The sequence below is a fragment of the Pavona decussata genome, unplaced genomic scaffold (genome assembly GCF_977016875.1).
Source record: "Pavona decussata unplaced genomic scaffold, jaPavDecu1.1 SCAFFOLD_130, whole genome shotgun sequence".
Taxonomy (NCBI): domain Eukaryota; kingdom Metazoa; phylum Cnidaria; class Anthozoa; order Scleractinia; family Agariciidae; genus Pavona; species Pavona decussata.
Genome location: NW_028145544.1, coordinates 982783 through 998340, shown reverse-complemented (window position 1 = coordinate 998340; position 15558 = coordinate 982783). Strand labels below are relative to the sequence as shown.

The following is a 15558-nucleotide window of genomic DNA, read 5'->3' as shown; positions in this document are numbered from 1 at the left end:
ATTTTCAAGGGAACGTGTTTAATGTACAGAATTGGCTTAAAGGCTATGAATTGCACGCAATACCCGTCAACAATTTGACAAGGACATGACAAGGGACATGAATGAAACGCTTCTTTCCCTACAATGTCTTCGGCGACTTGCCAGCCTTAATATCAATGTGATCATCCTGTTACTAAATGTAGTCACTGTGTCTTCCACATGGCATATACGATACCTTGTCCCCGACAAGACAGTGAGGAAGGGAAAAGTCGGCCCCTAGACCATATGAGACGGATCCCTTCCGTTGGCACCCCAGTTCCACCTTACTGACTTAAAATGAGATTCAGCCATGTATATATATGACAATTTAGTCATTTTGTCTTCCATGTGGTACGTTTTGAGGTTTGAGCATGCGCGTGCTAAAACGACCTGTAGTCTTGGAGGTACTGCCAGTCTTGAACTCCTTTCACCTTGTTTCATTTTTACAATTTTTATTACCGAAAACGATTGCTCCTTCGATGGATTGTTGACATTGTTAAGGGAATCAGGTCGTCACTCGAAGAGCTCTGTGAAAGCCGTTTCTATTTTTCTGTTTTTGGCTATCAAGTCAACACTAATTACCGTGCCATGTACCATGTAATGAAAATGTGCCACGTTTGTTATAAGAACAACTCAGATGCTACCTTTCGCCGCTTGATGTCTGGTGACATCAATCCTAACCCTGGACCGGTTTCTGCTTCGACTGCTGGTAAGATCAATTGCCTCTGACGTTATATGCGTTATATGCGTCAATGAGGCTTGGTTGAACCAAAATATCAGCAACTCTGAAATATTGCATTCTGGCTTTACAATTATTATAGGAGAGAACGGTCTGATCGAGGTGGTGGTAGAGTTCTTATCGCAATCAAAACAGCCTCCTTCAAAGGGAAGGATTCTGCTGGTGGGTTCCTGGTACGGGATGGCATCTAGGTGGACTGGGAATTAAAGAGACTATGTCACTCCAGGCGCATGCGCGCGTTGATGAGAATTACTTTGGCCCAACTTTTTCAAATACCGTCTGAGAGTTCAGGAAGCTGTTTTCACCTGTTTGAATTGCGTTTATCTTCGAAACGTTTGCTGAATATATGTTTTATTTACAACGTTCTTTAAAACGTTTGTAATGGCGGAAAAGCAAAAATCCCGTGATGAGTTGTATGCAAATTAGTCTCAAGCGGACTCTACTGCGCATGTGCCCCAGCTGGTCTGCTGCGTGATGAACTTGTGCTGGTCATTACTAGCTCAGCCTCGTTCCCGTACGGATTTCTCAGTTCCTCAAACATGCAAACGGGATTACGTCTGACTTTAAACAGCAAGATATTATGTCAATTTAACAGGAGCTTTGTCTGACCTTATTGGACAATAAGAGGATATGATTATTACGATTATAAGCCTGGTGATCGGAGGCATCTTAATTAGAGATGTGATGAACAATGAACATTTAATCAAAGAGAACTTGATTACGTAATTAAGCTTCGTTTTGTTTTGATTTATATAAGATACGTTTCTGTTCTGTTACATTTATCAAGTTTTTACGCCCGTATTTTCATGTACTCTTGTTCACTGTTTCAATCAATTACGTTGCTAGCCATTCCTGTTTTCTAATTCGTAACGTTGGAGTTTCTTTAGCTCTTTAGTCAGGATCAGCCTTATTACTGCATGTGTACAATAATTTAGAAGAATTGGTGATCGTATTTTAAAATGCTGTTGAATTTTATACTGTGGTTGACACTCCCGGGGGGGGGGGGGGTACTCCCCGGAATTCTTGGTGGGGGTGTGCCGCCCGGGTCTTCAAATCCCGACCCTATTTCAGACCTAAACATGCCATTTTCCACACCCGTTTTCAGACCTGACCTCTAAAATTCACACCCGTTTTCAGACCTGATAATTATGCATCAGTGCCGAACGGAAGTTGACGCAAGGAGTAAAAGTAAGCTGGAATGACATAGTTTATCTATTTCTTTTTCTCGCTATCAGTTAGTCGTTCCAGTTACGTACTGAGAAGAAAAATACGTTTGTAAGCTTTCGTAAATGTTCCCCGCCCCAAAAACCCGACCCGATTTCAGACCGTAATTGTCAAAATCTATACCCTATTTCAGACCAAAACGGCTCAAAAACCATACCCTTTGGGGTGGCACATACCTATATACCTTATATAGGGGAGTACCCCCCCCGGGTTGACACTTCCCAATCTCCAGTGCACAATACCCCGTGTCCGCTGCACCTGGTACGCGACAAGGGACAAGATCAAGAGACAGTAAACGGGCGCGCCTTTCAATCAAACACGCAGTTTCCCGTGACAGGAGGGCAGTTGCGTACTAACTGCAACATAAAGTGTGAATTTGCGAAGTGATGTCTGCAAACGATTTTTCAAACTCCTGTATTTGCTTATTAAGTGATAAACTACAGCAATTAGCAATGCGCACTTTCCCGAATAAAATATGTCGAAAGGAACTTGACGTCTTTCTATTTTAAGACTGATGCAAGCTCGATATGAATTAGTCACTAACTTTCCACAGCAACAGCAGGATTAATAAACAGTTTCAAACGCCGTCATAAACTGGAACGCCTAAAACACAAAGGGTTGAATTCATTTCACCCGCGCATTTCCGCTCGTTTCCGTTTACGTGTTGATGTAAAGTTTCCTTCCTTTGAGGTCATTCACTGACGTGCAAATATTTTTAGCTCGCGGGGAGAGCTGTTGTTGTTAAGAGATAATCCGTCTGTACATCATATGTAAATAGCTGTAGATCTCTGTCAAAGAATTTCAATAACACGCTTTCAAACAGACATGGCTTGCTTTGACAAACAAGGCAGCATTTCACGTCATTTGCAGTCTACACCAGTTGTATAGTCACCTTGGATGGGGAAACCAGACGTCCAGGCATACGACCGGCAAAAACTGACCGGCCCAGTGGACAGGAAGTCGGATAGTTGCAACATAATATGCGCCAGAAGAGTATAGACCACCAACAGTGAGACTAATGCGCATTTGAACAAGCCTTGGCTTGGAATTTTGTATACTGTTATTATTATTATTATTATTATTATTATTATTATTATTATTATTATTATTATTATTAAAGCCTTGGCTTCGAATTTGTTTACAAATGTGTATTATTATTATTATTACTATAATTATTATTATTATTATTATTATTATATTGTTATTATTATTATTATTATTATTATATTATATTATTATTTTTCTTTACAAAAACATTACTGCTTGAAAATAAAAAATGTTTGGATGAGAGTGCAGACATGTACTAATTCTAAGAATACAGTTTAAAATCTCGTCAGCGAAGCAAGGTGAAGAAGGAAAACACAAGATAAAACCAGAAAATTTCCCGTTTAACCTTCATCTCCATAGTTTACCTTAAATCAGTTAATGTGGATTTAACTCTTGAGTCAGTGTGTGAAATCATTAAGTGTGACCATTCAAATGAAAGCTTCTGTACAGTTCTTTCCTGTGACGCTGTTTATTAAGGTGAACAAAGTGGCCCACACATTTTTAGCCGGTTTGTGGAATCTCATCGTTCAGCGAAGTTCATTTTTGTTGTAATGTTTCCTTTTCGATACTTCACAAAAAAAAAATCTAAAAGGTTTTCCGGTTTTTTAATTTCAGTTTAGTTGGTTTTTCATGTCTGAGAATGTTACGTTTCACTCTCAACTCTTCCTTCCGTCGTGTGGGAGTGGTTGCACGTCACACGTCATTTAAATGGCTTGGGGTTATCTGGGTCTATGGAATCAAGTTTCAACAAACTTGCCTGTCTATAATAAGAAACAGACAGTCGCGATTTCATAGAATATATCCCGGCCTTCACAGGCTCATTCTGGGCGAAATGTCGAACATGAACAAGTTCGATAGTAAAACAACTCTGAATATCAGCGAAGGTTATGATTTGAAGAACCAAGAACACTATGTTAACAAAAAATGCGGCCTGTGTGATTGTTTCCACAAAACATGTTCCTTTCGAGTCTGGAAAGTTCTTGTTTTTCTGCTCGTTGTAGCAGGTATCATGACAGTGATGGGTCTTCTGATCGCCATGTTTGGTCCTGGGAACACGGATCTTAGGTACTCCGAGAAAGAATCCAGAGTTGCACCTACTGTCGTGAGGAAGGAAGGTAGGCTAACTCACTCAAATGCTTTGCTTAGAAAATTATGTTTGCTTTCTTGTATCATGCATAAATACATATACGAAGGGAGGGTGAAAGAGGCTGGTTAATATTCTTATCAAAATATGTATTGCATGTCGTTTTAAAACGTTCCACGGAATCGTTCATGACAAATGACAACCGATGAGTGGGAAATATCATTTTCCTACGAGAGTGATATCCGTGCTGTTCAACTGGCTAGTTTCGGTTAGCCTAACAATGCTTTTCAGTCCATTTTAAGTATTTCCTCCAGTCCGGACCACAACTGGCCTCAAGTTGTAAGTTTCGAAGATTTGAACGTTAAAGAGTCATTTCATTTGCGAGAACTATATAGCCGACCAGACCTCGAGCCGGGTCAATTTGTTAATGGAATGCACTATTTTGAAGGGATGGTCGACAATTTAATCCTCTAAGTTGAACATTCCCAAAAAGGCGCTAACCATTTTCAAGAAATTCGAAGGACTAGCATTCAAGGAGAGTATTCTATTTGCAAACTTCCTGACTTGGGAGCCCAGTTCCAACAGCTTGAAACTGAGCACCCAACTTACGATCTATAGAAATGGTTAGCGTGACTTTGGCTAGCCGTTGTGATCCCACTGCACGCATGCTAATTAGCAATATAATCAATTATAACACAAACAGGCTTCCACAGAAATATTACTTGGGATTTTATTGTAGCAAGATTAATATTTCATTAAGGTCAAGCAGCTTTACAAATTTTATTGGTTCGCTCTGCACATCGTCTTCAAGATGGGTATCTGTAAAACGCGGACCGGATGGCTGCGGATGGCGGATGGCGGATGGGAAAATGCGGATGGAAAAATGCGGATGACAAAATAAAATAAAAAAATGAAAAAAATGAAAAAAATGAAATAAAATAGAAGGTATAAATATATAAATAGACAGATTAACAAGAAGAAAAAAATTGAATGGAAAATAAAAACAACAATAAACAAAGGACTAACGTTACCCGAAAAAAACCGCCAGTAAACAAAGAACGGCGCTGGGACTTAAAGAGACCACTAAACCAACCATCAATTTGCTTTTAGTCGGTAGTCTTCATAAGACGTGTTAATACTCCTTGCGTTCCGTTCGTTGAATCGCTTTCTTTGCTTCCCGGTTTTTCACTTGTATTTCTTCTATTAAACATGGCATAATGGGGTTGACAGGCCTACGCGACTCTCATGTGCGTGTTTAGCCTAAATAAGAGTTTTGCCCTCACGGGTTATGTCTTCCAAAGAACATCCTTTTCTCTATGAAAAGAGCGGTGCTCCCGGTAAAATTTTCTTTTAGCGCTGGATTTTCTTCTTATTAAATGCCATCTATGATTTGGAGGATTTGCGCAATAGACACTAAACAAAGCCATGTGTTTAACTGTCGCATGTGTTGTAATTGATCTCAAAGGTCATTTTGACCTCTTGTTGTTACGTTTCCGTTTATAATTTAGCGACTGTCGTTCTTAAGCCGTTTGTGGCATTTAGTTTAGGCTTGGTATGGCTCATTTCAGTGCGTCTGGTGAGAGTATAGCCTCTCTTTTTTATCGTTGTAAGGATAGGATTTGAGAACGGATCAAGGGACAAATAACCGTAATAAGAAGCACAGCATCTTGCAACAAAAGCAAATAGCCGGGCCTGGCAATCTGACAAAAGCTGCAAGATAATGTATAGTTATTACACGGTTCAAATCCTATCCTTAGGCCTGTCAACCCCATTATGCCATGTTTAATAGAAGAAATACAAGTGAAAAACCGGGAAGCAAAGAAAGCGATTCAACGAACGGAACGCAAGGAGTATTAACACGTCTTATGAAGACTACCGACTAAAAGCAAATTGATGGTTGGTTTAGTGGTCTCTTTAAGTCCCAGCGCCCTTCTTTGTTTACTGGCGGTTTTTTTCGGGTAACGTTAGTCCTTTGTTTATTGTTGTTTTTATTTTCCATTCAATTTTTTTCTTCTTGTTAATCTGTCTATTTATATATTTATACCTTCTATTTTATTTCATTTTTTTCATTTTTTTCATTTTTTTATTTTATTTTGTCATCCGCATTTTTCCATCCGCATTTTCCCATCCGCCATCCGCCATCCGCCATCCGCCATCCGCCATCCGCAGCCATCCGGTCCGCGTTTTACAGATACCCCTTCAAGATTCCTTTTCAACTCTTATCTGAACATGCTATCGAGAACAGTATCAAGTTCCTTTCCAATTTCCTCTTTCAAGGGCGCTGGCAATAATATTCAATAAAACTGATTCTCGGTAAAATAATAATCGACAATGATTTAGATAAAAATATACAGGGAAAAACTAACGAAAGAAAAGTCCTACGTTTCGGCGACATCTTTGCGCCATTGTCAAGGGAAACTAAAATTTTAAAAATATGCATATTTAATTTTAGTTTCCCTTGACAATGGCGCCAAGATGTCGCCGAAACGTAGGACTTTTCTTTCGTTAGTTTTTGCCTGTATATGCTCGGTAAAATGGTGGTAAATTGCACAACAAATAAGCCTGTTAAGATAATAGACACTTTCCTTGTTGCAAGAGTGGACGCAATTGTTCTCCCTCAAGAAAGACTTCCTTAGGTGTTGGTGTGGAAATTTCTGCTGCCTCAATCAACAGGGCTGTTGTGTAGTAAGTGATCACTCACTGGTTCGTGGGAACCTTGAAACAATTTAAAACCGTGTCGTTCCGATTTTGCATACAAATATTTCTCATGAAAGGAAGTGTTTTCGATGGTTGTGTATGAATTATTTATCAAATGGCTTATGGCCCCGACACTTAAAAATGTCTAGTACGTGATGCTGAAGGGACGATGGAGAGATGATGAACTCGAAATCTCAGAAAGAAAGTGATGTCTTCTTTATTTTTCTTGAAGTTGTTATCACGATGAAAAACAAATTCAAACTTTCCTATATCTGGATTGTTTTAGTAGAAGCTTTTTAATATAAAAAATGCTTTTTATTGACAGCTCTTCTTAAAAGGTCTTGACCTAAAGTTTGTTTTCCGTCATCTTTGAATAACATGAATTCATATGCAAATGGCGGAAACTACGCACTTTAAAGAATTTGTCACGATCTTCAGTTCTTTGGTTATAGTTAACACTTATCCAATCCATTTCGAAAGGCAAATTATATTTTGTTTTGTTTTAGTTTTCTGTAATGTTTACGCACAATAAACTAACAAGACCACAATGACATGTCGATAGATACAATTCTGCGATTTACCAATTCTTTGTCGGTTGGAGTTGGTGTTGACAGACCGTAAAAGCTTTTCACGACGTAGAATAGCAAAACATAGTTATGTTCTCTATTGAAAGGCTTTCAAAATAACAAAAACGTAGAGTTTGAGTTGAACGGTGAATTTTTACCCGTAGGAATCTCGGGGTCGTCATATGTGCTGCTTTCACATGCATGTCAGCGCTCACTCTGACGTCACAAGATGAAATTTTGAGGTCGAGTACCTTTTTCCTGTTTCGTAATGGGAAAGCGACGGAACAACATATTTCATATTGAACGTCCTTTCCGCGATGTTTGTTTAAGTTGCAATAATATTGATGATATCATGGTAATTGAATGTCTAGGCTCTGGATTGGACAGTTACTTACCTTACAATTAACACTGCTATGACGTCATATCATCCACCCGCATCATGAGTAAATATACCTTTAAACTCACAAAACACTCGACTGAGTTTAAATTAAGATGGTTACAAAGCACGCACTTCAAGCAAATTTCTGTTAAGTTACTCTTCGAGTGCTTGAATGCTACATAAACACTTAAGCAAACCAAAACAGTTGACACTCGAAGTTAATGTTTGCAGAATGGTTCTATTTTGAAACAATGTTTGAAAAGTTATTTGTATCCCTTCAGACATTGAAGGGGGGTCCGACCACGGTAACCTCAACCCAAATCAGTGTAAAATACATGCAGTTCACATGACCTGTAAGTCAAGAACCAACTGTCACGCACGCTTTAGAATACACAGCGTCCTGCTCCATGCCCCCAAGTAGTGACAAGGTAAAATGATAGAAAATTCAAATTTGAATACATCGATCTTTTAATTTGCGCGGATTGACATATTACAGATTTTCAGTTCTGAGGTCCTTGTAGCAAGTTTTTTGGAAACCATCAATACAAAGTACTAAAATTAAAATTTCGCAACAATATTTTGACGTCATTTTCTGGCCCGTGCCAAAATTCGAGACTTGGAAAAACTAAAAAAAAATAGGATTTACAGAAAAAAGAGATCGACTCTGGTCGTAAAATTTCAAGTTCATTAATCAAAGTTTAAATTAAAAATTAGTTGGAAAGAAGGAGGGGACTCGTAAAAGAAATTGCTCTCCCCACTCTCCGCGCCGATCCAAGACTTCTACCGTAAATCCTTGAATACTCGCCCCCCCCCCCCCCCTTCCCCCTAAAATAAACCCCCCTCCTTTGGCTACAATTTGGCCATTGGCCATACAGCTGTATGATAACCTCTAGTCTGTGTTCCCGACTGCAAAGGTAGCGAACGAAAGACAACAACAACAATAGTGTCGCGGCTTCTCCGGGTCCACCTAGGGGCCCACCATAGCTGTGGCGAAATGAGGGATAGTGCTTCAATCAATCAATCAATCAATCAATCAATCAATCAATCAATCAATCAATCAATCAATCAATCAATCAATCAATCAATCAATCAATCAATTAATCAATCAATCGAACTAATGAGTAACACATTACTTAGAGTCTGATTGGTCCACTAAGGTCATGTGTTCGATATACCACTATATGATTGGCTACAGGCTATATCAACCCCTTATGCTACTATCACTTGACAGTTAACAATTTCTTTGAATACCAGCTGATAAACATACCTCCAGCGAGGGTACCTCAACAACAGGAGAGCCTGGCACCGGAACAGGCGAACCAACTAAGCCACAATCCACAAGCCAGCCCTCAGAGTCATCTCCATGTACACAACCAACCACTCCACCAGATGACAAAACTCCCTTGAAATGTGAAGTAGCCATAGTGGGCGGAGGTAAGATAAGATTAGTCACAGCCCCCGTTTGCCGCGTGTGCCTACGTTTTACCGTTGAGTTCTTTGCACCTTCCTTTGAATAACACACAGAGTGGAATCTGAGCTTATGCTCTTCCCAGTAATTGCTTTTTTTGGAACTCAGCGTAAGCACAGAAAAAAAGGGATTGTGAAGGGTTACGGAAGATTCGTCATGAGAATCAAGTCTGGTAGAAGACACACTATCAAGGTTTTTTTTGTAAAGTTAAGTCTAACATGTCGTGACTGTCTCCCCAGCAGAGGCTCGTTCACAAAAAGGAGCGAAAAGTCGGAAATTAAATAGGAAAAAAAAAAAACGGAAATGGAGCAAAAGCGGGCACGGGGACGACGGGAAAATCTCTCTTTCTTCTCCGTTCCCATAACACCTTTCCCCCTCCCCCCCCACCCCGCTACTTGCTAGTCCCCTCTCCCCAGTTCCCTATTTGTCTCGCTCGATCCCGAAAGAGCCAAAGAGGCCTCTGGTGAGGAGAGAGATGTCGAGATATCTTCTGCTTACTTTGCTATGGTCAATGTGCATCTTGTCTGTCGCGTTGACCACGGTGAAAGGGCCTCAAGTTCTACAGATGTAATTTATCCAGCTGTTCATTTTTTCTGCTCCGATACAAATTGTCTTTCATGGGTTTGTAAGGTTCTCAGCGTTAAGCTCAAGTGGATGTTTTACACATGGCCACGGCACTTGTAATATGTTGTTAAAACTAGTGTCTGGTAGATTTTCAAAGCAAAAGAAGACCTTCAAAACCCTTCCCTGGAACACTTCAAACATACTCTGATCCATACGGCTTGAAGAGAAACAAGTAGAAAGGGTACATAAAGACTAACTCAGACTACAAAATGTATAGGACCCTTGAGTCATAATAAAAAATCAGTCGAAAACACTGAAAATGGTGTAATTTTACCACTGATCGTGTTTTATCAATTCTCAGGAACTGGTGGTCTGCTCTTGGCGTATGCGCTCCTGAAAGCCAAAACAGAAACAGACGTTTGCATTTTTGAGAAAGAAAATCGTCTTGGGGGGAAAATCTTGGATCACCGTTTCCCCGAAGCTCCAAATGTCACAGTAGGTTAGTTTGTAGCACTTACAATGACTGTTTCATTTTGAAACAAGAAATAAGAGAAGTAAAAATGAAGCAGCAAGCTCTTCGTTATTAAGTACAGCACAATAGCGCATAATTAGAAGGGTTGTATTAAAATTTAACGAAAGAATTTGAGGTTAGAAAATAAAAGGAAACAGCATGCTTAATTTCAATGCAGTTGTGTTGGTGGTAATTGATAAAGATAGAACATAAGAAAGGATAGAAAAGGCGTTTATTGTTTGAGAAAAGTACTTGTCCCCAGAAAATATTTTTTGCCAACAACATAGAAAACTAACATAGCTAAAGGGTGGCTCACTGATGTTTAAAAAAAAACAGACTTGAAACATGTTGATCGGTTTCCTATTCGTTCAAGAACAGGGCTGTAAGTTGTTTTTACCTTCATTGCAGGTCTTGGGGAGTGGAATCGACCTGGGATGAGTTATGGTCTAAGGTAAGATATGAACCAGTATATAAGTAACATCTAATCGCAGCAAGAGAACATTCTCTAGTAGTCTCGGACATAAAACATTTTCTTGTCTCACAGGCGGTCGAACGCGATATGTCCGCACTTCTCTCGTTATCGTTGCTTTTCTTTTTGAGGTTGTTTCGTTTCGTATTCTAGGGCGGTTACTCGTACGTTGTTATGTATGATGGTGACGGCAAAGTTTTAAAGAATTTTTGTCCCCAGCAAAGGAAAAATACCTCTTAGGTGTAGACGGAATAACAAGATTACTAATGTAGCGGTTTATACTCAATGCTAACGACGACCAAATCGTCTGCGATTGAACGCATAGTACTGACAAAAACGAGAATCCGTTGTCCGTCTTAAAAAAAATTTGGCCTGTGTTTTTCCGCTGCCGTTAGTGTAAAAAAACTGAAAATAGAAAGCACAATTCTTAAAGAGTGAAGTTACTAGTACTTTAATCAGAAATGATCATGTCCTGTACCGAGAAATATTTCATCTCTCTCACAAGCCTACGGTCAATATCCCTTGTACTTGTTTTGTATTTTCAGCGATACTTTGGCCGAGCTCGGCATCGGTAATCGTCCTTCGTGGAGGCCGAAAGTCAGTCGTGTTGAGGCTCGCGGTGTGTATGCAAAGGATTTCGACTCACTGGAACTGAAGGCTTTTCCCACGCTCTCAGATAACCCGCTAATGAGCAATGCGACAATTAAGAAAACTGCACGAGATCTCCAAAACAAAAATGCAAACAACTTCTCTACAGCAGGGACATTTCTGTCCGGCTATTTGTCGCCAGAGGGAGCTAAGCTGATGGAAGATGTATATGGCTTTAAAGGCGGCTATATGCAAGCGATAAATCCAAAGAGTTATAAGAAGTATCTTGAAGAAAGAGTTAACGAAGACGGAGTTGAAGATGATGATAGGCCTCCCAGAGGCATGTCTGAGATGATTGAACAGCTCGACCTAAAAGTGCGAGATTTTAATGGCACGATATTTCTTCAGGAAGCAGTGACCTCAATCAGCAAGAAAGGAGACAAGTTTGTTCTTCTGACAACGAACTTTACTGTTGAAGCAAAGAAAACAGTCCTTGCAGTAGAGCCCCCAGCTCTTAAAATGTTATCAGGCGACGTCATTCAAAGCATCACCAGTCATGATATCTTCAAGTCCATTGTAAGTGTGCCCGCATTCTCTGGTGCAGCGGTTTATCCAACTGCATGGTGGAATGATTCCGTCGCTGCTCAGAAGAATAATTCCCTTGAGCCTTTGCAGCAGTTTATTTCCAGTAGTTACTGTCTTGGAATCACAATGCCTTACAGGTAAGTGCTTCTTTAATATTGACCCTAAAAATGGCAAAAAGCGCAAAATCTGCTTTAGTCATGCTTATCTGACACAGCGGCAAAATGAGTGCGTATGCTCTGCAGATCTGTGATTCGAGCGAGAATCGATTACGAATGCTCCACTTCAATCGCCAAATTCACACCTGTTACCACAAAAATTTTTTTTGTTGAATAAGATATGTGATAGAGGAAGTTCGAAGGAACCTTTCCTGAAAGCGGCAACCTTATCTATTTTGATTTGGGCTTATCCCCGCGAAATGAAAAAAACAATGGGAATTATTTTAGAAATGCCGCCATTTCGCTGCGTAAGATTGCTTACTCGTGACGAGCATGCGCACTCATTTTGCCGCTGTGTCTGCTTATCTATGCTTTGTAATTGGTTTAAGAAAACTGGGACCACTAACTTTCCTCAATTAAAAGTAAACCCCAAATCAATCGTGGCTTGCAATTGTTCGGTAGCAGTTTCTATACGTGTATTTGCTAATCGTGTTTTTATCTGGTTCATTATGATGTTTATATATCCCCTTATCTCTAATAAAAGTTCATTTGTTTTTTTTTTCTGTTTGCTTTTGTTGTTGTTGTTTTACAGGGACATTGGTCCAAACGGTACAGCGGTGCTGCATACAGTTGCTAATAACGGAGGGTGTAGCGATATGTGGGGGAATATCTTGAAGGTCTCTAAGGAGGCAGTAGACAGGGAAATGAAAAGAGCTTTGGAGTACAAGTTTCAGAGAACAATTCCTGTGGAACCTTTGGCTACTGTTTACAAATATTGGGAAGAAGGATACTGGTAAGAAGCTCATAATTAAATATAATAAAATACGTTTTCCCGTCCCGCTCTATCCCGCGCTAGTCAGAATACACATCTCCATCCCGATACTGCTTTGTTATGGTGTGACTCGCCTCCTATCTCACTTTCTAGACTGATATTGTCAACCTCGTTACCAGGGAAAAGGCCCTGGGAACGAGGTTGTGATATTGTGGTATTAGGGAGGTTAAACAAAGAGGACGGCGACGGCAACGACAACGCCGCAGAACAATAGGTTTAATGGGCAAAAACAATCACTCTGCAAGTGCGTTTTACATTTTGGTATATTTCTTTGCCGTCCTCTGCAAAACAACAACGTGAAATGACCACATTTAAGGTTTTGTGGAGAACGTGAACGCACGACGGTAAATTTTTCGTTTTCTTTCTTAACTTGTACGCCACTCCTACCAATTTGGTTCCAGGATAGTTCGCCATTTTAGTAAAAGTTGAGCGAGTTGAAATAATCGCGAAGTAGCACAAATAAAATAAAGATATATTTTCATGTGACGTTTTCGTTGCCGTTGCCGTCGTCGTTGCTTTTAGCTCCCTATTTTTATTAAACTGGAACCTCCACTCTGGCAACAAACTTTGACGTCAAATTGTTGGAAATGTCTAAATTGTACATTTTAGTTTGAAAAGTAGAAATAACATTCAAGTGTGCTAAAAATTAGATATGATTATCCTCTGTTTTCGCTTTTAAATTTCCCGCACGCCGCCATTTTGGATTTTAGGACGTAATACGGTTGCCGCTATTGTCACTGAGCGGAAGTTCTTTTGTGTGAAACAATTGAACAACCGTATTACGACATGAAAATCCAACATGACTGTATGTTGATCTGCAGTACCACTCTGAAATAACAGGAGTTTTGCTCTTTCCTTGGTGAAAATCTTCTGTATCCATCTGTAGGTATTTCCAGAAGCCTGGCTCGTCGTTTAACTTAACGGAGATCAAGAATTGGGCCAAGAGACCGCTGATCGGAAATGACGTCTTCTTGGTTGGTAAGGCATTTCACAACTTTGGTGGATGGCTAGAAGACACCATTCAATCCGCAAATGAAGCCTTAAACGAGGGCTGGAAATTTAGGATGTCATGGCTTTGAAGCTAGTTACAAGAAGCTTTCCGTAGGTTTAGAAATAAACTTAGTATTTGTTTTTGTTTTTCCCCTTGTTTGTTTCCTGCGGTGAAATCAAACAGAAGAGTCAAAAATATAAGAAGTAAATAACAAATTACTGAAGAGAAACCTCTGCTAACAGATAGAGATAGATAGATAGGGTAACATTTGCGGTAAGGATTTCAAATCGGATCTTGTTTGCCGGGATTTCAAGTCGTGATTCGAGTTGGGGTTTGAATCAGAACAACGTGGAAAGTCCGTGCGGTAAATCACTTCCGATTTCAATGTATGTGCCGTTCTGATTGTGCCTTGTTTCGCGAAGAAATATTGTTGCCATAATGCAGCTATAACCGTGACGCGAAACTATCTCAAGATACTAACTACAGATCCGGCTAGCGGAGTTATAGCTTAATATGCCTGGGAACATAACCTCAAAACCCAGACTCGAAGAGGGAAGAGCGTTTCTTGCACCATATGGCTCTTTACATTCTCTTTAACTCGAGAACCAACGTGGAATCTCCGCGAGCAAGGAAGGTTTTGCTGTGAGATGTAAAATAAGTTTTATAATACACTGATACGAGATAATTAAATTAGAAGCAGGATAAATAATCTTCATGTATTCATGATATTCAGAAATCAGTATTTTAAAATATTTGTATAGACAGCAAAATTCATGTTAGGCTGTAGCTAAAATTTTGCTCCTGTAAGCTGTTACTATTTCTGTCGAATTCTTAATAATTGGTCGCAGCCTACACGTGCAATGTTTGGTCCTCGGCCGGCTTTTTTTCGTTTCATTGAGCAGGAGTACCTGACGGGATTGCTCGACTAAAAACCCGCTCTGCAGGCTGGAATAGAGCTGGCTGGGAACTGAATATATTAGAGAGTTAACTGGCTGGAACGTTTCTAAATATCTAGTTTGCTGACAATTTTTTATTAAAACACTAGTTTTAGCTGGGTAAAAAAATGTCTCGTTTGTTTTTCCTACCTGTCAGGACCCCTGTCAGGCTCGTAAAAAAATCGTATTTGACTTTTCGCTCTAACACCGTCTTTACCAATGAAATTTGGCGGGCAACTAGCGCGCCAGGAAATAACAGGGGCTCCAATGTTCTATGTGAAACTATTTTAGACAGAACATGACCAGCGCTTTTCTTCTACTCGAAAAGGCTGTAAAAAGCACAAGGGCCACTTCAGACATTTTTGTACGATAAAATTACCCTCTTCCAGAAATTTGGAATATCCTCCCAATTTGTCGGTGACATTCAAGGAAAAAATTTCGAATTTCCTGAGTTTCAATATCCTGCTGTGCCGTAATTATTTCATGTTTCCCTGACATTTTCCCGAAAATTTGTCCATATTCGCGGAGGAATTTCCTGTGAAACAGGCCCTTGATCTTGGAGACCTAAGGGTTGCAATCCTCCCTGTGCGTAAATGTATTTATCGATGTTATATTTCAAGGGAACGTGTTTCTACACAATTGGCTTAAAGGCTTTGAATTGTACACAATACCCGTCAACAATTAAAACAATTTGACGAGGACATGA

At 39.8% G+C, this 15558-nt stretch overlaps 1 protein-coding gene across 1 annotated transcript; it reads left to right on the top strand.

Annotated features, from left to right (window-relative positions):
- Positions 1-3747: 3747 nt before the first annotated feature.
- Positions 3748-14981, top strand: LOC146468520 (achacin-like). Its single transcript, XM_085124226.1, has 7 exons — positions 3748-4143; positions 9009-9188; positions 10148-10285; positions 10706-10748; positions 11312-12076; positions 12687-12887; positions 13813-14981. Exons 1-7 carry the CDS (start codon positions 3861-3863, stop codon positions 14003-14005), a joined length of 1803 nt encoding a protein of 600 aa, XP_084980352.1. The 5' UTR covers positions 3748-3860; the 3' UTR covers positions 14006-14981.
- The last annotated feature ends 577 nt before the right edge of the window (positions 14982-15558 follow it).

Bases quoted from the DNA above. Each gene is read 5' to 3' on its own strand.
- LOC146468520 (XM_085124226.1), top strand. From the start codon at position 3,861: ATGTCGAACATGAACAAGTTCGATAGTAAAACAACTCTGAATATCAGC. The intron at 10,749-11,311 runs GTAAGATATGAA...TTGTATTTTCAG, and splicing joins GGGATGAGTTATGGTCTAAG to CGATACTTTGGCCGAGCTCG. The intron at 12,888-13,812 runs GTAAGAAGCTCA...ATCCATCTGTAG, and splicing joins TATTGGGAAGAAGGATACTG to GTATTTCCAGAAGCCTGGCT.